We start from the raw sequence: 24166 nt of genomic DNA, 5'->3' as shown, positions 1-24166 counted from the left end.
GACCATTCCCCCTCACAGAGATCATCTCGTGAAGTGTGGACAGTACATACCACAGTATACTATATACAGTCGCGAAGCTCAATATGTAGTAAAAATGCAAACAGGGGTAGTTGCCCACCACTAGGATCGCTACTATCGCTTCATCATCGCAGATCTCTCTCCTAGCAGCCGACAAAATATGTTACACTTTCGTTGTCGTGTTCTTTTGGAAAAATTAACACCTTCCTTCCATTATTGAAATATTAAATGCATAAAGTTAATTTATTATTTTAATGAAGTATATTAAATTCCACCATAAACTCGAAGATACCTGCAAGAAATAAGTTAATATAATTTTTGTTTGTGCAAAACGAACTGAAATTTACTATAATAGCTTCACTCATTCAAGATTATAGCGATAATTAACTGTGAATTGAAACTAATAAATATTAATTTGCATTTCTCTTTACAACAATAATAATGGAAATATGAATTAATGGAGTAACTTACGTGTACCGGTACTTGCAGTGCAGGCTTACGTAGTTAACAAAGTGGGATGAGGTTAAGCAATACTAATCACACCAGAATTGGAAACAAAACGTGATCAATAAATTTTATTGTAACAGACTTTTTCTACGTCTCTAGTAAAGCAACAAATAAAAATAACAACAAAATTAACAGCTATAATTAAAAACATATCCTTTGAAAAAAAAAGTAGGCCTAAGCAATAATAATCCCACCAGAATTGAAAATAAAACGTGATCAATAAATTTCATTAAAACAAACTTAATTTTCCTACGTCTTTAGTAAAATAACACATAAAAATAATAACAAAATTAATAGCTACAATTAAAACTATATCCTCTGAAAAAAAAAGTAGACCTAACCTTTATTTCTCTGGAAATTTAGCAGCCTAAGTGACAGAACTTTGACCGGTATCTAATGTCCTTTCGGTTAGACTGAAACATTTCATTGTGAAATTTAAGGATATAATGTATTCTAACAGTCACAAAGAACTTCAAATTAACAGTTTTGTTTCTGCACAGCATTCTTGTGGAAACCCAGGAACCTTTCTGAATCTTTCGGAAATCGGAAAAAGGATAACTCTGGCCTCTTTCTCTTACTGTTGCTACAATTTATAGCACTACAAACGTCTCCTCCTTGTCCCATATTATTATTCCAAATATTATATTTTAGCCATTAACATTTTCATTATAACCAATAACGAACATTTCACAATCATCAATGTGAAATACGCAACGAGGTAGCACTCGATAGAAATACGACACAGTCCAAAGTCGACCATGGACAGTCTATTGTTTCTAGTTGCTAACCGCTTGGAGCGCTTTATCACGAGATTTGCAAAAAAACACCTCAAGCTTCGCGACTGTATTTAGTAGACTGTGGTACATACTGTGGGAGGGGTTGCACTCTACAGTGCAGTGACGGATTTACAGACAGTTGCGCCACTACACTCCTACTTACCATATGTAATTAGAATAGTCCATTCACGTGATATTTAATTAATCATTTTTCAAAGCAATTTCTTCGAAATTGGGATTTATATCTCTGCATGCTATTTTCAGTTGCGCAAGGAGATGAGCATCGCTTAGGCGGGATCTGTGGCTGGACTTTATAAATTTCATTTTAGAAAACAGCTGTTCGCACTGTTAGGTTGATGAATACATATCATCATTTCCCATAACTATGGTTCTGGAACACAACTATGGTTCACGATACAACCATCCAAAGATCATTGTAGAAGTAACATAGACCGTTCGTAGATAGCTGCAATGACTTGAATTCACACTACAGTACAGCAAGAATATAGATAAACGAGGTACTCCGTTATGGAGTACAGAATTTGAATAGTTGTATCGTGGACAATAGTTATGTTCCAGGATCATATTTATGGGAAATGACGGTATTCATTATTTTTGAAGAAAACTTCTAAGCAGTGGATATGTAGTACTGGACATCTTTTAAAAAAAATTTAGCCCCCAGTAGACCTTCACATTCTGCTTTCAAGAAGCTATCATTCTGCAAATCCAGTACCTCTAACTGCAATTCTGGGATAACATTTTCAATTTAAACATGAAAAGGAGTGGCAAAAATATTGAAATCTTTCCCCATCCTTTGAAAATCACTGAATCTGTGTTCTTTGAACTCGTATAACAGGTGATCTATTTTAAGAATGTACATATTTAAGTTCGCGTCCTGAATATTTATAACTAATCCTAAACATGAGAAATGAAAGAACCGCCTTTCTTATAAGTGTGATATCCTCTCGATTCATATGATTCTCCGAAAAACATTGCGTACCTAATGAAGTTCCGAAGTACAGCAGTTCAGTATAATCCGCCACGTACACGCGCAGTATTTTCATGGAATGGGGGAAGGGGAAGGTAGGGGTTAAGTTTGATGCTTCGGTGAGGTCTGACGTCACTGCGGCAATGCCGCAGGAATGCCCACCATTGGCCTATAGCCATCTGCCTGGAGACTCTGTCCATATCCGAAGACCGTGAAATATATATCTTTCCGAAGGAATGTAATACTCTTTCGTCTTTAACATCAGAAGTTCGCCATTGCGAGAGAACGAATCAACAATTTTATTTTCTTTAAAATATAAATACATTTAGGATTCTCGAGGGACTGTCTAAATATCTTATATGAAACACGTGCGAAACAACCCTTAAAAGCCTGAATAATTATTTTTCGTCAAGTTTTTCGTTTATTTCCTTATAGACTGATTAAATGGATGTAATTGAACACAACAGTGCTTTTGTTTTCCATTCTTGAAGCGAATATGTGGAATTATAGGGCGTGACCATATGGTAACGCTAGGTTATTATGTTGTCAAATCTTAAAGAATTAGTTATTGCCTTATAATGACATTTTTCAATCAATTTATTGAACTTATCTGAACTTTGACAAATGATACATTCATTCATTCATTCATTGTTCTGCCCAAGATCAGATCTTTCACCGCAAACCCAGCATTCTCAAATTTTTCCTATCTTCTGCCTTCCTGTTTGTCTCCTCATATGATCCATATATCTTGATGTCGCCTATCATCTGATATCTTCTTCTACCCCAAACTCTTCTCCCGTTCACTATTCCTTCCAGTGCATCCTTCAGTAGGCAGTTTCTTCTCAGCCAGTGACCCAACCAATTCCTTTTCCTCTTTCTGATCAGTTTCAGCATCATTCTTTCTTCATCCCTATTTCCAACACGGCTTCGTTTCCATTCTTCTCCATATCCACATTTCAAATGCTTCCATTCGCTCCTCTTCACTTCGTCGTAATGTCCACTTTTCTGCTCCACAGAATACCACACTCCATACAAATAATAAAAAAATGCAATACTAAGAAAATAAATTACTTTCACAATATCTGAGCAGAGATACATAATTTCCTCATTATAGGACACGTTAATCTCCTGTAGTGTACTTTCACACATACACGAAAGTTTATAGAAAATCACAAATTATTGTCACAATACACTCGTATGAACAAAACACATTTTCCTAAAATAACATGAGCTGCATAGACCTACATCAAATTTTGAGAACGCTATATGCCAGAAGAGCATTCTTACCAGCACATTGCCGTCTTTTCTTTCCGGATATCGGAGTCACTAGAGTTCCACTCCATCTTATCTTATATAATCCGATGTTCTGCGAGTGATGTCCAGAAAGTAAGTTTCCCCGGAGCCGTTTACAGAAAGAAAACACAACTTCATGCAACGATTTATTGGAACAGATACAACAATTGAACTGTTTTTCAACATATTCCCCACCGGAACTGAGATATTTGTCACACCGTGGGATCAACTTTTGTCCCTCGTACAGTGCGTGACAGCCGTCTGCACCTCTCTGTTGATCCCACGGTATGAAAAAGTCTCTCTTCGGGTGGAGAATATGTTGAAAATATAGCTAAACAATTCCTGTACCTGTTCGAATAAATCTTTTCATAAAATTATATTTTATTTCTGCAAACTGCCCCAGGGAGACTTACTTTCTGGACCCGTCTCGTAGCTCCAATAACGCTGTATTTCGGAGTAGACGGTCACTCCTTGCCTTTTGGGGTGCTCCCGACTTGTTGAAATCTCCCATTTGAATCCTGATTCAGTCAATGGTGAGCCCGATCTTTTATTTGGCTGCCAGGCATTTTGTATAGTTACATCTAACATGTGAAAATGGGCTAAAACAGTTTTTACATAGATAAAGCGATTTTTTAAAAATAAAAACAGCATTTGTCACATCTCTATCTTTAAAAGTCACTTTCTGGAGAAATCGATTGAACAGATGTAACATACTTTTTATCCACTTACGTTTCCCTGATGGCACCATTTCCATAAATTGTAATGTTGATAGTATCATTCTCTTCGCATCACAGATTACTCTTCAACTTCCTCTTCTTCTATAAAAGGAATATCGTCTGGTCCACCTATTCTCAGCTTCACTACTCGGTTTCCTTCCACTTAGGTTGTCGAAAATGCCACCCTCTAAATTGCAGAGTTCCCGTCAGATACAAAGTTGGGCTTTGGTGGCTCTATTTGGAATGCTCTAATTTTTCGTTTTCTAATTCCAAGAGCATCTCATGCACGTTTGTAACATTAATTTTGTTACTTGTAATTTCTTGCAACTCCTCATCTTACTGTTAGTAGCAAGGGAGCACAAAGAATGAGTGACAACATATTAGCCTAGCGTTACCATATGGTAACGTAAGAAACAATGAATTATGTCCACAACAATGTAATGGATTGTAAACTTGTGCTTATTGTACACGAATACTCAATCACCAATAAGTAAAATACCACAACAAACATTACAATCAAGTTAATCAAAGTAACAAATAAATTATTGTTGTTCTCCAAAATTGCTGCTGAGAAAGCCACATCTAAATCGCAGAATTGCTCATGCCCGACTGGTATAATACAGTTGTGATTTCATAATATAACGAAAAACCAATCATGTAGCTTAGATTCACAAATAAAAATTCCAGTTTTATCAATTAAGGACAGGTGTGGAGGAAGTTGTATTGCTTTCTGCACTGCGTTACCATATTATGGTAACAAAGAGGTTACCATATTATGGTAACGCTAGGTTAAAATGGGTTTTAAGCACTCGCCGTGTTATCCACCCCCCCCTCGGGTCTGTGGACAAGCTTCACTTCTCATGATTAAAACGCAATCATTTCGCAACTTGTTGCATAAATAGCTATTATAATTATGACTATTTATTATCCCTTTCTCTTTTAAACATTTGCAAACACACATTTTGTAAACATGTCTACATTACACTTTTCAGTTGCAACAAATAATTTTGTTACATTTGCGGTTTAAGAGTAAATATTTTAATACTTTAATTAATAATGAATCAGTTTAAGTAATGGATATTTTTCATCGCTGTTACAAGACGAGTGCTTCACCCTAAGTCTGAGCACAGCGGGCACAGGGTGTAATGGCAGTCTCCTGTGACTGGCGTTAGGGATGACTGTTTCCATCTGTTGGCAAGTGCAGCTGAATTCACTGCCATGTAGTAATTTTGTCTAGAAACAAAATCGATTTCTTACTAAATAAAACAAAGGCGCATAATGCCGCAGGAAGATTCTATTCCTTTTATCTTAAGGATTTAGTGTGTGAAGTTACTGTTATTGAACACCTTCCACCCATATGAATTTTCGTACCAAAATTCACAGAAGAGATGCAGCTCTTCGCTTGTCTCAGTCTCTTGAACTGAAACAACCCAGAACTCACCACGTGGAGGTAGCTGCATGTCGAGTTCCGCCCTGCCCATCCCAACCTCCCTACCATGTGGGCAAGTCCATTCAATTGTTCATTCTTTGTCATTTTCAAATTAATGTTCATACTCTTCGACTTCAATCAATGTTTAGCTTTTCATTTCATATCTTTTTTGTCTCAATTTTTAAAAGTCACATTATTAAGATACTCCAGTACAATATAATCAATCACTGCATGTCAGTGCAACGAAAAATATGAATAAATGCTTGATGTCATTCTTTTTGTCTGCCATTTTTTTTTTTTCAATTTCTAGGATTGTCCATATAAATGTATATATGCGATAGCTAAATTGTAATATAACTTTCGGTACGATGGATGATATTTTTGACATGAATTTAGTAACTTTTATTTCTTGTTTCTCCGTTTTATGGTTTTCTCCCTTTCTTCCATTTCGTCTCTATCTTTTTGATATGTATTGAAGTTTCTTTCTTTCTGCTCCTGAAATACTCTAATAAATAACACTCATCTTCTCTATGAAGGTTCTGTGAGGAAACTGCAGTTTGTTGTGCGTACTTTCCACGCGGACCAGAAAACTATCACCACAACTATCTGCAAGTCTTGTGAGATATTTTGAAGGAGAAGGGCTTCTATTACTAGTATGTTCTGAAGCCAACGCCCACAAAACCGTGTGGAAGAATGGGGACACTAATCCCAGGGGGTGACTTTACTAGAACTCCTTGGATCAACTGTGGTCGAAATTATTAATAGAGACTCGGTACCAACTTTCAATACAAACAGAAGACAAGAAGTTATTGATCTTATCCTCTGCTCTAAGGATTTTAGAGATAATATTCATGAATGGCATGTGTCCGTAATTGATTCATTGTCTGATCATCGACACATAATATTCGATTTAAATTTTGCTGCTAGATTTAATGAAGGCTGTCAAAGCCTCAGATATGCGAATTGGGACCATCTTTCGAAAGGCACTGAGTAGCAGTATGGTAATTTTTCCAGCTTTCAACTACACTAATAAATTAGGGTTAGAAACATCAGCACAGATTCTCACTACCGGTACCAATATCATCATAGCTTATGATAAAAGCTGTCCTCGTCATCAGAGAAATTACAACTGTAAAATACCCTATAGTCGATTGCAATTCGGAAGGCGGTAGTCTGCTAGCGTTTGCGTCGAGAGAGACAGATAGAGAGAGCAAGGCACCGTACAGCATTGCAACATCGTAATACAAATTGCAATACAAATAGCGCAGGAGAGAATTTAAATTATCAAAACACAATAATGATCTTAGCTGTTGATTAGTGTAAGTATGACGCCAAAGAATTCCTCTTTCCTTCACTAACAATATTCTTTTCACGGTTCTCAATTCCACACCACATGCTTCTGCAGTCATTTCTTGCGCGTTAGCAATATTGCAGCTAACTAAAATAATTATATACCTTAAAAACTATGTTCCGTGCCTACCTCTGCAGTACTTGTCTTTTTACAGTCTCTTCTTTCATTTACTTATCTCTCTCTCTCTCTCTCACACACACACACACACACACACACACACACACAGAGTAAATGCTAGTTTTACTTATTCAGTGTATTGAAACACACACGTGAACAGACGAAGTCGGGAAGCACATGTTACAGACCGATTCCGATTGGTTCTACGTCACTAGCTTGTGACGTCACATGCCAGAAATCCTACGGCGCATATAGCAGCCGACCGCCTTCCGAAATGCCGTCGACTCTAGTGGACCAAGAATTTGTAGAATCACTGAAGCCCATTAAGAGGAGATTAATGCACTGGGTTCAGCAGCAAGACTCTCAAATTTCTTTCCAAAACTCCGTCTACTAGACTAGAACCTACACCTTTTCCATCGAAGGCAACCGCTGAAAGTGGAATGCCGTTAAAAGTAAAGTAAGTATCATTTCGAAATGGTGAATTTGCCACCACACCTGAAGAGACGTCGAAGCACCTGATGAAAGAGCATCATATTCAGCAAATGTATCAGAAACAGAGAACAGAAGAGGAACACGTCGTATGGATTTCAAAACAGCTTCTAAAGTTGTATCCTATGAAGGGATTAATGGGCTATTCGTAGATTTCGCCCTTCAAATGGCTAGGGAAGGATGGTATACATCCAGTCCTTCTACATTAAGTGCTGGTTGTTATCAAACTGATTTTGAGGATATATCAGAGGCAGAGAACAGAAGAGGAACACGTCATGTGGATTTCAAAACAGCTTCTAAAGTTGTATCCTATGGAGGGATTAATGGTCTATTCGTAGATTTCGCCCTTCAAATGGCTAGGGGAGGATGGTATACATCCAGTCCTTCTACATTAAGGGCTGGTTGTCATCAAACTGATTTTGAGGATATATCAGAGGCAGAGAACAGAAGAGGAACACGTCATGTGGATTTCAAAACAGCTTCTAAAGTTGTATCCTATGGAGGGATTAATGGTCTATTCGTAGATTTCGCCCTTCAAATGGCTAGGGGAGGATGGTATACATCCAGTCCTTCTACATTAAGGGCTGGTTGTCATCAAACTGATTTTAAGAATATTTAAATCCTGCATTGTAACTGAATACATTCCAAAATTCTGGAGGAATTGAGGATCGTATTGACATAAAAGGCAGGGAAAAGCGACTTTACCTAAGATAAAAGTTATCGACCGTTAAAGTTAGTGTAAGAAATTGGTCGACAGATACAAAAGAAGAAGTGCCTTGAAAACGCATCCACTCTATGATAGACAATATGCCTTCAGCCTGTAAAATCCACTGACATAGCCCTTCATAACCTTGTTTCAAGGAAGTTGATCAGGAAGAGAAAAAGGAATTGGTTGAGTCGCTGGCTGAGAAGAAACAGTCCACTGAAGGATGCACTTGAATAGTAAACGAGAGAACATTTCCAGGCAGAAGAATATATCAGATGATAGACGACGTTAAGATATATGGATCATATGTGGAGACTAAGAGCAAGGCAGAAAGTAGGAAAGATTGAAGAATGCAGTGTTTGTAGTGAACGACCCGCCATTTGGCAGAACTCTGTGTGTGTGAGTGTGTGTTTTTTCCTTGATTTACATCTGATTTGGAAATCACGTGGAGTATAGGCGATTGCTGTCTACACACAAGCCTTTGCAGCTTGTGTACTTCTGGGCTACAGCCAAATCGAAAATCCTTTATCGAATCTATTGTGCTGTTCTACGCCCCAAGTTAATGTACGCAGCAGTGGTATGGTGGCCCCTGACTTCGATTTGCCAAGCAACAACCTTGTTGTATCTGTACAATGACTTGAGCGTTTAAGCATTGCAGGAGCCATGAGGACTTCTCTAATATTAGATCTCGAAGTCCTGCTGGTTTGCCTTCTCTGGATCTCGCATTCTAAAATGCAGTCATGCAAGCTGCCTCTCAACTCCATGTTTGGAAAAAGGCAACTGATATCAACCCCGTTATTATTACGAGACAGGATAGTAAGACTCGTGTTCAACAAGTAAATCCTCTTGTTTATATTAGTCCTGATAGGGAAGAATGGAAGGGAGATCATCTTAAACAATTTCCTCCTCATAGTCTCGTGTGGTTCACGGATGGCTCCAGAACTGACAGCGGTACTGGAGCAGGGATTTGCGGCGCAAGACCCAGGACTAGAATATCTATCCCCGTTGGTTAATACACTACGGTTTTGGAAGCTAAAGTGTTTACGATATTAGCTCGCGCTCAGAAAAATCTAAATAGATCATGCTAAGGCCTGAATATATTTATTTACTCCGATAATCAGACTGCATAAGGTATACTAAGTGCGCACGGAGTTTACTCCAGGCTGCTTGAAGAATGCAGAACTAGCCTGGAAAATATATATCAAAATGTCCCAGGACACAGTGGAATGTATGACAATAACAAGCCGACCTATCGGGAAAGCAAGGAAAAAATTATGGTTTATATAACGACGCTCGCAACTGCAGAGGTTATATCAGCGTCGCCGGTATGCCGGAATTTTGTCCCTCAGGAGTTCTTTTACATGCCAGTAAATGTACTGATGGGTCTGTCGTATTTAATTACTTAAATGCCATCGAACTGGGCCGGATCCAATCCGAAACCTCAAGCATAGAAAGTCAGCGCTATACTAACTACGAAACAAGGAATTTCCATCCAATATTATGGCCCAGAACCCTGTGTTGGCATCTCTAATCAAGTAGGTTCTAAAGAACTTGATGAAAGGTTTACTAGGAGCCTAGAGATCTACATCAGCCATATAACAGGCTAAACTCCTTGTTGAGAATCTAAACCTGACTCATCTGAACAACTACTTTTGAAAGGAGAATTTTTAAGATGGTTAACTAGAATTTTGACTGGACATTGGCATCTGAATAAGCACCTATATAATTATGTTGGGCCTTAAAGATGACTTGACTTGTACGAATTTTGAGATGGAGGCCAAGTTAACACTTCACATTTTGCTGAATTGCCCAGATCTAAGCCAATCAGACATCATTATCTCGGGAAACATTTTATCTTCTGAGGAAATTAATCCCAGTAGCACAACAAAGCTGGTAACGCATTGCGGTCTTGTAGATTGTGTTGCAGGTTTTGGGGTGCACAAGGGGCCATTTGTGCCCAAGTGTTACAGCAGTAATCTTAACTTTTAATTTATAAACAGAAAATTATATTCCGTTAAATTAATGCGCAAACCATTTCCAGTTCCATATTTTTTACTAGTTTTTGAGCCAATTCTTTCCTCAGTATGTGTCTTGACCATCTGAATTCTGAAGATTTCCCAAAACACATTCTTCCCTTAATATGCTGGAAGTTATTACATTTATATAATAAATCATCTTACAGATTTTTCCGTCTGCCCTGGAGATATACATTTTTACTAATCGTTTTTGTTACATTTCAAACATGATTTTTTCGCTTCCTGTAAAGTAAGTTTTACGTTAGTTAATGTTCTCTGGCATTGTCTTAATACATTCTATTGACCCTTTTCACACCACCGTTGTTGTTATTACTGATCCAAGTCGTCGTACTGTACAAGATGGTCCTCATCCATAATAATACCAGAAGTTATTTTCAGAGTCTTACATTCAGGCGTTGAAGATATATTTCCATGCAGTTCTCACTATTTGCCAATATGAATAAGGTGACTGCTTCTCTTCTTGTCTTACGACTATCTTGCATCCAGAGGTCACTTGCCCTCTATGTTAACACATAATTTCGTTGCACATTATTGCAGTTTATTCAAACTTCGGTTTTGTTACACGTTTAATAAAATCTTGTGAGTTTTCTGTTACAGCAGTAGAATCGTAATTTTCGATTGCAAGGATAAAATTCGAACAAATCTTCAGTTTTGAATGTTCTAACTTTTCCAAATAACTGGAATGATGCAAATTAAAAAAAATAATATTCTGAAGTCTACTTTTGCATCTAAAATTCCTACATTTTTGTATCATAACAGATTATTGAATATTGCAGACAATAGTAAAATTTATTATTTTAGAAATTACGATTTTATCCTTCATCAATGGAGTTGAAATATCAAAGTTTAAAGTTTCCATTGCGATTGCGTTTATTATTTCAACGTTTTATAGAGTATATTGTGAAGTGTGTGTCTCTGTTCGGTACAACTTCAAATCTGTTTCCTATTCTAATTGCGGTTATTACGTCCATATATTTCTTCAGTAAAAAAAAAAAATGCTCTCGAATATAAGATTATTAAATTTTTGTAATATGTAATGAGATTTCTTCAAGTAATTCCTAAAAATTTCGAGAAACATATGTTTTATGTTATAAAATTACAGTGACAGATGTGCTAGTATTCGGTGAAATAATTTAGAGAACGGAATAGTAGATCATTATCTGAAGTGAACTGTGCATTTTACTATTGCTCGTCATGTGAAAACGAAAGCATTAGATTCTTTCCTTTATCCACCATACAGTCGTATCCAAAGACACTACAGACTATACTGAAATCGACGAGATTTATTTTAATTTACTAACAGTTTACTTTCAGTACATGTTGTAAAATTAATTGGTACATACTACAACTGAAGTATTAATAACAACTTTAGATGTAAATGTAACCTATGAGCAGCAGGTACCAACTACTTCCAATCTAACGTCCGCTATCGGTCAAGATATTTATTTTATTAAAAGCGATTATAGAAAATCCATCAAACAGAATTTTCTACATTACAGGGACAATGCCTTCATGAAATCAATGTGATGGCGATTGTCGCTGGTTTAGAGCCATGGCTAAATATCCTGAAAGAGATTTGTACCTTATAATTATTGTTGTTGTTATTATTATTATTATTATCATTATTGTTATTATTATTATTATTATTATTATTATTATTATTATTATTATTCATTAACATCACTTTCAAATCACTGTCGGTAAAGCCTACGAGCTGTAGCTGCATTTTCCGTGTTTCACCATAGAGCAGAACAATGTCGGTGTACTCCCCATTCGTAAACGCACCAGAAACCCAGCTGTTATCACAATTTGTAACAAAACAAGAACGAAGTAAATGGAGCGGGTTCATAATCCTGTTGTTAGTTGTACTTTACGTTGCAACCACTAGGACACTCGAGTCAAACACTTGCATTTGTTTGGTATTCGTTCCCTAAGCCTATGAGCTAGGTAACTGTTTAGTATTTTCTGCACGAAACCACGAAGGGAAGTCTAGTTCAACGAAAGACGGCGCAGATAGGCCACCAGATAGCTATACCACACTACATCGTTGTACAATGCTGCAAATACGAAAATGTTCGAATTTTAAGTTAAGTGGTCACTTAAACAATACTTACACAGCAAGAAACTCCTTTCAACATCGCAAAAAGTGGTAGATACATAGGAATAACTTGAAATGTCACTGATGGTTTTGCATGACGAAATCGTCTGAAATGTTTCACAGTGGATAGCAATTGTGTGTTTTAATTTCAAGTAAGGATTTATTAATTCTTGATAAAATGATTATATGACATGTGTATCATTCAGGGGCAAATTGAATAGGCAACAAAGCATTCAGCTGACGCTTCGATACACAGATGATGTCTTATAATAATTATTTTTAAGAAGCTGTTACTATTAAACTGTTAGTCCTACAGAAAGTTGAAGATTTGGAATATATTGGAATTTACTTCAATGCTGTTGGTGACAATGGGATGATATTTGACGAGGTGAGGCCTCATATTTGTCATTTTATTACTTGACATTCGTCTTATTTTTGGTATAAACCTCTGAAAAATAGCAAACAGATAATCAACCCAAGCGGTAATCGAACCCACGCCTGAGCGTACCTCCGATTTTCAAATTTAACAAAAGATTCAACTAACATGATGGAATTTCCGATACTTACATAATCTTACTTCATGGATTGCGTAACATTATGAATAGACAATATTTGATTATCACAGTTACACCCAGTAACTGCTGTAGTAAAACGTCAACTGCAAGAACTTCGAACAGACGCAGCCCAGTACCTTTGCTGTCACAACTTGAAATGTTTCCAATTTTAATACAGGAAATGTTCAGTGGAATAAAAATATTTCTATTAAAGATCCTGTTATTGATAAGACTCCAATGTATTTTGAAATCGATAACCTGATTGCGTAATGACACAGTACTGGATTACAGAAACTTAAAGCCAATAGATATTGACTAGGATTTATGTGGCATATATTCGAGAAAATAATACTAACAGATGAATTATCAAGGCAGTACAGTAATTTAAAGTTTAGCTAAATAAAAATAATAAACATTAATGAACAGAAGCGTGTGAAACTGAGCGCAATTCTAGCTACAGAACTACGATGGTACGAGATAGCAATAGCAGAATGCAGTTAATTCTCGGTTAGCAAGATAACGTATCACAACCAGCAATTCAGATACCGGAGAACTTCTACAACACTGTAATATGCCAAAGTACTCATATTTAATGTTAACTGGAAAGTGAAATTATGATTTAACAGCTTTGAAACATGATACTAATTTTACTTACAATATTGAACTATTTTCGTCTTCCTGTATTTAAGATTCGTTCACCATTGTAGCTATAGATTTAATTTTTTTTTCTATTTTGTCCTTATTAAATTGGTCTTTTCAAAATCATTTAACAAACACATTTCTACTCATATAGGCTCCGTGCGTTGCAGGGAGAAATGCACCGCCGCGCTCTGAGTGGCGAAAATTGTAAGTTCTTGCGTGTTACTGAGCTAGCATCAGCCGTCATCTCACCGCGTATTGTCATAGAGATTTAATAATAACAGTGGTATTTCAAAGTATTTTATGCTCGACCATGCCGAAATGTACTAATTATACATCTGGCAGCAGTCCTTTAATGCATGTCATTAAAGTACACCTACTCATTAAAGTACAGGTCTTCAGTCAATGATAACTCAGCTTACATGTGTTCAGCCAATGACAAGTCAGCTTTGTACCGTTATAAAACCGCAAGTATCGAATATTCTCGAATACGCAATCGAAAGAGAATCAGCGAAAAGTCACGGAGGCTGGAAATCCAATACTGTCGCAGAAGGTTATATTCTGTTACTATAATAATTAGCGTTAATTGTAAATAATATTCAAATAAATTCAATTTGTCATTTCGTTTTTCAATGTTGAATTCAATAATCAAGGTTATAATATTATAATATTATCAAGTTTAACGGGACTACGTCAAGGTCAATGACATTATTGTTCCTCGGAAAAAATCAATACTTTCGCGTCTGCGCACATCTCACAATTCACGACCTAGAACAAGGTCACTTCCGATCTTGTCAGTTACAAATAAAATGGTATACATCTGAATACCGGTAATTTCAAGTTAGAAATATGGTCGAGCATAAAAAGTCGTATGAAACTCGCCTATAATGGTAATTAAGAAGCTCTTATGAAAATTATGAAACTCGCTTGCGCTCGTTTCATAAATATCCATACTCGATTCTTAATTACTATCATTATAGGCTCGTTGCATAATGTACTATTATATGACAGTAATCGGTCGTTTACTTGCATAAAGTAGTCATGTATTGAATTTACAAGAAAAACAGTTGTACGGAAACAGTGCCAGCACACAACCGTGTATATCAACTTTCCACACATTATATGCTAAACCTAAGTATGCTAGTAAACTGTCTGGGCCTGACTCCCCATATGAAGAAAGAGGATTTTGTGGTTATAGTTCAGTTTCTAATGAATTACAATTAAATCTCCTGGCTGGTGTTAACACAGACATTTTAAATTTATTTTTGAGCTTACTGTTAGACACTAGGCCTACTCAACGCAAAATTAGTAAATAAAATAGACTTTTATGTTAGCCTTGCCATTTGCTGTCCTTTCTGTAATTTTCGATGTTCACCGAGTACTATTTCTATAATGTTCCGATCTGTTTTACCTATACTTGCACAGGCGACTAAAAAGTTTGTTTTCTGGCCCGGCAAAGATACTATTAATGCAATATTGCCTACTGTTTTTAAGGATAATTATCCGAACTGTAGAGCTATTATTGACTGCACTGAAGTTAAAACATAATAACCTCCTGAAATCAGCGTATATATAGATACTTTTTATTATAAGCCTGCATATACTGCAAAAGATCTTAATGTAATTGCACCTTGTGGTATGGTAAGATTAATTATCAAATGTTATGGAGGTAGAGCCAATGATAGTTTCATCACAAATGACTGTGGAATTTTGAAACTGATAGAACCAGGAGATCAAATTATAGGAGATAAAGGTTTCCCCGGAATAAAAACTGTATTGGAGGAGAGCAATGCAATTTTGGTAATGCCACTTTTTATGAATGAAGGTCATTAACACATGGTCAAGTTGATGACTCTTATAATACTGCTAGTGTGCGAATCCACGTTGAACGCTGCGTTCAAAGAGTGAAAGCGTAAGCTTATAACACATTTTTATAGCTTCTTCCCCACTAGATATAATTACCAACATAACAATCCAGACGTCCAGGACGAATCACTAGGGAAATAGTCAGTCTTCCTAGTGCTGCATTCAGGGGCCTGCAGCGAATAGGGATTATAAAGAATGGACACTTCGCGTCGGTACCTTTGATGTAGCCGGACTGATTTCAATGACCTTCAAGCCAGCTAAAGCGTGAGATTCTGCTTTCTCCCTAGAGTTGGCGCTGACATCACACCAGCTAGCAGTCGACACAGCGGAAATATAACACATATAATTTAATTGATAAATCTAGGTACATTATGTACCGGTACTCAACTAAATAAATTGGATCCATAAAATAATAAATCCGTCACTAACTGTAATGTCTAGACTCTAGAGTTCCTTTATAATGACAGTTGAGACGTTGACCCCAACAACAATTAAAATATGTAATGATTTGATAGCGCTGAAAATGGAAAAACAAAACTCTTACGAGAAGTAAAACCATTATACTATTATATTATATACAAATATTAAACGAATTCGATACGTAATTTTATAATGTATTATATTATTTTACTAGCCATACCCGTGCGCTCCGCTGCACCTGTTAGAACTAAATATAAAGTAATTACATAATTAAAATAGGACGTTTGATCCAGGGAACAACTTTTACAACAGCGCAACATAATCTGCTTCGCTCATTACCCAATTTTTTTTTGCATTGCATTTATTGCATATATATTTTATGTATTTTAACATGATTTAATTGAGCATAGTTAAAATTTGAATTATAAAATAATGGATTGCTAAGCTAACGTACTATTACTGCATACTAAATCAATACACTCTCGTTGTTCGTTAATTCTCTGAGATTAAAATGAGTGTACATAAATATTATTTTAAGAAATACAGAAAACGAATGTACAAAATAGCCTATCAAATTTTCTGTGCATAAGAAGCTATTTTAATCTTACCTGTCCTCGATTTACTCAGACGTTACTGTAATAACATTATAGCATTGGGCCGTAAGAATAAAGTGGAGCATATCCTTTTCCTCCTCTATTTTGAAGGATGTGCTTCAGAGTTTAAGAATAAAATGCAGAGCACAACCTTCTGCTACTGATGACGTAATAGGAAAAGAGCACTTGCTTCACGGGAAGAAGCATTTGCTTCGAGCGCAACCTTTTGCTTCAAAATTAGAAAAAAGATAAGAATAAAGTGAAGCATATCCTTCAATTATGAAGCACATCCTTCTGAAAAGTGAAGTCTGGTCAGTAACAGACTCATCTCTGTGGTTTACTGACATGGCTCAATTACCAGTCTTTTTGCGTCGTCAAAAGTGCTACAAATTACGTCGGTGTGCCGTTAGTGAGCATTATAAGAGCTTATAAGTTATAGATTTACTGAAGAAAATGTTCAATGGATTGCATCTCATTTTCTAGAAGAAACACAGGAGAGAAGAGGAGGAGCACTATCATCGGAAATGAAGATGAAGATTTTTCTGCGGTACATGGCTGATCCGGGGTTCCAATCAGGTATTGCAGAAGAGATGGGTATACATCAGACAACTGTGAGTAAAACTGTTATTAGTGTATCTAAGAAAATCATGGAAAAAGCTAACATATGGATCAAGTTTCCGTCATCATTGCAAGACATAACTGCTGCAAAGGCTGAATGGTTACAGAAATTCAATTTTCCGAGTGCTATCGGTGTAATAGACTGCACTCATGTGCGTATCCCTAAACCAACACAGCATGGTGATGAGTATGTTAATAGAAAGGGTTTTGCTAGTATCAACGTGCAAGCTACATGCAATGCAAAAGAATGTTTTACGAGTGTTGTAGCTAGTTGGCCAGGGTCAGTTCATGACTGTAGAATATGGAAAAATTCATCAGTGCGTGTTGTGTTAAATGGTTTTAAGAACACTGTCCTGTTGGGTGACGAAGGGTACGGCTTAGAACCATGGCTCATGACACCATATCGAAATGCTGTACAGAATAGTCACAAAAATTTCAACAGACTTTTAAAGAAAGAATGAGTTATAATAGAACTTAAAAGGTGGTTTCCTATTCTACAATACGTCTGCAGAGTTGCTCCCTCTAACGTTCCAACCATCATTGTTTGTTGCTTTGTGTTGCACAATGTGGCGAAGTATCTACATGATGATGACTTTACAGATGATACACAGGATTTAAATGAAGATGACAGTGATGAAGAGCAAGAGGAATGTACCACTGAAAGGGAAATTTTAATGAGAGGACGTGAGAAAAGGGAACAAATTGCAACTCTAATAGGAAATGAACTTTAAATGTGTTCACTGAACTGCACTGCACTGATACCGGTACTACGTATTTCACTGATGTAATCTCTGTGCACAAAATTAACGTAGAAACTTAAAATATCACTGTTTCTCATACTCGTAATATATTTAATATAAAATACTGTATTATAGACACTGTTAATACACAATACATATGTTAGAACGAATTTAGATTTACGTAAAATAATAACTGTTTATCACTGTGTTGTAGTTAGTAATACATTACACCAGTACTGATATAGATGTGGACATGTAATCTGATATGTTACAACATATATTACGAGAAACACAATTAAAAAAATAAACTTGAAATATCACTGTGTGGAGAATAGTACACTGTTATAATATCGATGTAATGTCACTGCAACATATTTAATATAAAAAAACTGTATTATAGACACTGTTAATACACAATATACGTAGATATTAGAAGGAATTGAGATTCACGTAAAATAATAACTGTTTATCACTGAGTTGTAGTTAGTAATATAGTATACTGGTACTAATATAGTTATAGACTGTAACCTGACTATAACATATTTAACGAGAAACACAATTAAAAAAATAAACTTGAAAATATATCTGTGTGGTGTATATTACACTGTTATACTGTAATATCGATGTAATGTCACTTCACAGAAATTAGCGCAGGAACTTAAAATATGACTGTTTCTCACACTTGCAACATATTTAATATAAAAACATAATAACTGTTTATCACTGAGTTGTAGTTAGTAATATAGTATACTGGTACTGATATAGTTGTAGACTGTAACCTGACTGTAACATATTTAACGAAAAACACAATTAAAAAAATAAACTTGAAAATATCGCTGTGTGGTGAATATTACACTGTTATAACACTCAATTACTGTAGGAAATTGTGATTTCTCTCAAAGCAAGATTGTAAACGTAAATAGGTACAGTACTGCTGAATTTCTTCTTTATAGTCTACTTGTAGGTTTCTATTTCTACAAGATGGTGTATATTTTGGCACTTTCATCCTTGGACCTATCTTCCTGCGGTTGCTTGGCTTCCTCGCTAATCTTCTGGTTAAGAATGTCTATTATCATGCGTTCCTTCTCTGTTTGAATTCTTGTCAGTTTTAACTGCTCCAACAATACAAGCCTGTGTAAATCATTAGTGCTGAGTATTTTTGTTTCCTCTGTTTCTGGTAAATTTAATTTAGGTTTTTTTGTGGGTGGTGGTCTGGTGAATGAAACCTCGCTGGGCATTGGTGACGATGACCTTGAATCTAGAGGTACAAGAGGATGATTTGTAGCGCCTGCAAACAGAGATGTGAAAAAAATGTAAGAATGAAATAAAACTTCATATTGATGTTAAATTATATTGCAATGCTATGTTTCAATAAAATATGTGATTAGCTGTTTCAGAATTCAAATTCTAATTGCTAGTCTATATTTAATTTCACTTAAACCAACAGACGTAAAATTGCAATAAAGTGGTTCCCTATTGCATAATTACTTCCAATTAGCCCTTTTCAATAAATACAACTTTCGCAACAGAATAACTGTAATTAAAATTACCTGGTAATTTTAAAGATGTAAACTCAGTGTTTGATGAGGCAGAAGAAGAAGAAGAAGAAGAAGAAGAAGAAGAAGTGGATGGACAAGGCCCCACACTTACAGCTCCTGAAAACAAATTAAAAAATATAAGTAGACTTACCGGCATGTAATTTTAATTTAAAATGTAATTTTGACTTTAAATACACATGCGTTTAATATATAGATTACAAAATAATTACATCAACGATTAAAAAACCATGGTAATAGATGGTATACATTTACCTGGAATTTTGCTGATTACAGGATTTGTGTCACCCTGTAGCAGAGTGAATAGTTCTTTCTCCCAAGTATTCAAAATTATTGGCTTGTTTCCTGTTCTATTCTTGTCGGTTTTCTTCTTGAGCCTTGTTTTCATGTTATTAATTGTTTTTAGTAGTTGCCTAGAATTTATTGGCGTGCCGAAATTTTCTTCGAATAATTTTATCATTTCCTTAATTGCTGCCTCCTTTTTCGTTTTCATTTCCGGAACTTGTGATTTTTCTAATATTTCTGGATACTTTCCTAAAGTTGTCGCTAGAAATATCATTGTATTTTCAAGAGGGACAGAGCTACCGTCGTCTGAATCGGAAGACTCCATTTTAAAAACACAGAATCCCTACCCAGTACTGACGGAAGTGACCATGGTTTATTAGCATCAGAACGAAAGTTGCTGTGCTATCGAGAGGCTTACCATTGCAGCTTATCGTTTTCCTTTATGAAACCGAATGCTCGTTATCAGTTGACAAAGAGCGCCGACAAATACACAGTAGTGAAACACGAAACGCCAAACAATATACATGACACATTCAGGAGCACATGCTCCTGTCTTAGAAGCAGAAGGTCAAAGGATAAGGTAAAGGTTATTCTTACAATTCGAAGCATATGCTTATACTTCAACCTTTTGCTTCGAAGCACATCCTTGTACTTCAACCTCTTGCTTCGAAGGAAATCCTTCAATTTTATTCTTATGGGCCATTATGTCCATCTAGAGAAACTACACTTTTCTATGGTGAAATAATAATTAATTATACAAATCGGTTAATTTAGCTTCTGATATTACTTCATAAAAACACAGAAACATTCTCTGTAGGCTTTCGATTGTTGATGTCCAAGGCCCCTGTTTCGATTGTTGTTGTCCAAGGCCCCTTATAGACGAAGTCATTTGTTCTTAATTCATTGCACCGTCTTAGATGGCGTTATTTTAATTTTAAAACTCATTTATCTCATTAAATATCAGTCCTATCAAAATTTTGTGAAGAATAAAACTTATCAGAAATCATTTTTAAAGAAACTTTTGTTATGTAACATTTTTCACAAAAATCAATAATAAGTGAGATATTTCGATTTAATTCAGGCCATCTTATAACCCCCCTTTTAAATAAAGTATTTTGAATGCCATATTATAGCCTAAAATCTAAGTTACAACGAACTTAATTTATATTCCAATTTTCATATAAATCGGTTCAGCCATTATCGCGTGAAAAGGTAACAAACATACAGACAGACATACAAACAAAAATTTCAAAAATGCGATTTTCGGTTTCAGGGTGGTTAATTATATATGTTAGGACCAATTATTTTTGGAAAATCGAAAATTACCAGAAAAATTTCGGCTACAGATTTATTATTAGTATAGATAATATAATTTATTATATCTGAAATATAAAATATTATTACAACTAGTTTGTCACTGAGAAATAAGGAAAAGCTGTTAACTTGAATTTATTTGAAGCAAAGCGTTACTGGATTATGCAATAAGATTGGCGATGTTTGGATCCTGTGTCTCAACACTGTTCTCAATTATTATCTTAGCGCATGCTCGATTACACTAACCTCTAGTGCTTGAAAGTGGAACTAAACGCTGGCGCACAGAGAAAGAAAACACAGGAAAATTCGCTCAGTGTCCATTCTTTATAATCCCTATTCGCTGGGGCCTGTTTCATAAAAGTTACAAAGCTACAAGCAAGAAGTCAATAGTGTAATTCAGCTGTTATCAACCTATGGTACGCGCACCACTGGTAGTACATGAGCCCTATCAGTGGTGCCTAAGCGAAGTGTGAAATAAAAATATGAATTATTGCAAATATAAAAATACATATATAATTGTTTTCAAGCTTCAAACAATGAAAAAGTAAATAAAATAATTTCAATAATATGTGTTTGAATATAAAATGATTTCATTAATATGTTTTTTTAATATTTCTAATTGTTGGCCAATTTCACCAAACCTCGTTAATATTAATTCAATAATATCCAGTAAAACTAGACAAGATAACAAGTCAGACATTTGTATTAAAAGACTATTAGCTTTTATGAAACAAGGCTCTGGATCTTTTAAGTGTTACGTATAGGGAGGGGGGCTACAACACATCATTAGTCTACACAGATAATTACTCACGTAAGTACTCTGTACGTTGAGGAGTGCACCAAGATCGAAGGGCTACGTTCCATTCTTCGAATAAAAAAGAGCAACAGAGCGTATTATTAATTGCAAAATATACTTCGTGTAAGTTACAGAATAAGAACATTTCCTGGTGTAAATGTACCAGTCAATAATAGACTACCGGTACTGCTTTGGTGTTGCACAAAGAAGCATAGAGGAGAAGGACTATTTTAAGAAGTGAAATTGGACAAATTAGATCATTGTTAGAAAGGAGTGAAAAGAAATCTATCGATCGTCTAGCAGCACAGTTTGCAGTTTCACGTGGATCAGCACATACAACAATGATTCAAGGTTGATCTTCATTCAAAAAGGGTGGCATTATCAAAATTGCATTGCTCTGCTCCAATATAGTTTTTATTCTGGGGAAACCTTTATCTTCCAAACAGGAATTAGGGAACCTGTAGACGAACAACGAATGTTGTATTTAAATGTTAATCCTCTCTTTGAATTTTGTACACGGGTAGTCTTTATTGTAGAACACTTACAGTGTTGTAGGATACAATTATCCTGTTGTATTTTTCTTTAGACTGATAAAATATCTTATGGAACTTCATTATATCAATCATTCGTAATGTTGTACACCGGAATATTTTCATCTTGTGTTTGGAATGGGGGGAAAACCTGTAGCAATGTTGATGTTGACTGCAGTAATAGTAGGTACTCGTACATAATAAAACGGACGTAAACAAACTTGGAGGTTGTGTTAATTACCTATCTTGGCGCATTCTATTTCTTTTCCAGTTTTCTTTTTGTCTCTGTCGCTTTATGGATCTATCCGGTGGAACAAGAGAAGCATGTACACTAAATTCGCTCATTTTTACTATGATTTGCAACAAAAAACATAACTACGTTTCACAACAGAATCGTGTTTAAGCTACATCAGAATGCATGACCGCCATAATGTCACGTGACTGCATCATCATCATCATCATCATCATCATCATCATCATCATCTTCGATTGGCTCTTTTGTTGATAGAGGATTTCGATTCTAACAACTTCGTAAGTTTACGGTCTATAGGTAATTTTGAAACTAAAGTCAATTTTCATCGCTCTATTTCAGTCCAATTGAGCGGGCTTTCAACCTCAATATTTATAACGGTATTAGAATTCATTATACAGATTCAAATGGTATAAAAACAAGAAAATGTGTAAAAACAGCGTTTAGGGGGATTTGAATCTAGGCGACTCATGTAATAATTACTATTAGTTAAAATACTTAAATCCCAAATACTTAATTTAAATTTACTCCTTCCGATTTACTGCTAATATCCACCGTCTTTTCAAATCCATTTCGTGGGTTCGTGATGGAAATCGATGAAACTTCACAGTTTTCTCTGTATTACAATATTTATTATTATAGCCAAAACACAGCACATAATTTTGCTGGACCGCTTTGACATTTTAAAAATAGTAATCTAAAGACAACACTGTATGAAAGATTGAATAAATAGTAAAATTACTCCTATTCGAATCTTCCAGCAGTCAGCTGTTAGAGTAAACGCAAGAAGAGCTTGCCACGGAAAGCTGCGCGACGTTTCGGAAATGTTCGGATGCACTCGACCTCGCTTCGATTCGATTGGCAGACTGTCGTCAGTTCTCAGTCGTCTGCTGGCTTGATGTTTCGAGTGAGATTTGTCACAGCGCGTGTAACGTAACGTAAACCTAGTTGCAGAGTAACTAGTAACATAACATTGTTGAAAATACAGAAGCACGAATTCTTTTACATATAAAATCACTGAATGAAATTACAAAGATGTTATAAGAAATACGTGTTTGATATTTGACATTGTAATAAAATACTAATAACTAATACTATGTGATTTCATTAAAATGTTCCGATAACTAGCGTGGTACTATGGTCGATTTATTTTAATCTGTATATACTCCTTAGGTTACGAATGGAGCCTGTTTCGTTTTTCATACATTTATAAACGTTATAAATAATTCCCTAGTTTGACTGTGTAACGTTTCGTTAGCACTTCCTAATTTAGAGCCAATGGGGGGCATTGTTAAGTACATAGAATGTTATACAGAACTCTGCTATTTTACAAACACACTTTGAACTCTACAAAAATCCTGATATGAGGGATAAAACGCAGAATATGTAACGCACACGCTGGCTTCTACCCGCTCTGCACAATACACTCCACGATGCGAACAGCTCAAGACCGCGCTTTCGAATGCGCCCTGTAATCAGCA

At 35.7% G+C, this 24166-nt stretch overlaps 1 protein-coding gene and 1 long non-coding RNA gene across 2 annotated transcripts in view; one reads left to right on the top strand and one right to left on the bottom strand.

Moving 5' to 3' along the window:
• Positions 1–24166, top strand: part of LOC138703469 (uncharacterized) — a 308973-nt gene that overhangs the window by 211010 nt on the left and 73797 nt on the right. The window lies entirely within an intron of this gene.
• On the bottom strand, positions 18764–20487 carry LOC138702732 (uncharacterized). Its single transcript, XM_069830037.1, has 3 exons — positions 19766–20487; positions 19505–19609; positions 18764–19242 (listed from the first exon to the last, which is right to left on the bottom strand). Exons 1-3 carry the CDS (start codon positions 20118–20120, stop codon positions 18929–18931), a joined length of 774 nt encoding a protein of 257 aa, XP_069686138.1. The 5' UTR covers positions 20121–20487; the 3' UTR covers positions 18764–18928.

This window comes from Periplaneta americana, chromosome 7, assembly GCF_040183065.1.
Source record: "Periplaneta americana isolate PAMFEO1 chromosome 7, P.americana_PAMFEO1_priV1, whole genome shotgun sequence".
NCBI lineage: Eukaryota > Metazoa > Arthropoda > Insecta > Blattodea > Blattidae > Periplaneta > Periplaneta americana.
This window is presented reverse-complemented; position numbering and strand designations above follow the sequence as displayed.

Bases quoted from the DNA above. Each gene is read 5' to 3' on its own strand.
- LOC138702732 (XM_069830037.1), bottom strand. From the start codon at position 20,120: ATGGAGTCTTCCGATTCAGACGACGGTAGCTCTGTCCCTCTTGAAAAT. The intron at 19,610-19,765 runs GTAAATGTATAC...ATTTGTTTTCAG, and splicing joins TGTAATCAGCAAAATTCCAG to GAGCTGTAAGTGTGGGGCCT. The intron at 19,243-19,504 runs GTAATTTTAATT...CTCTGTTTGCAG, and splicing joins TACATCTTTAAAATTACCAG to GCGCTACAAATCATCCTCTT.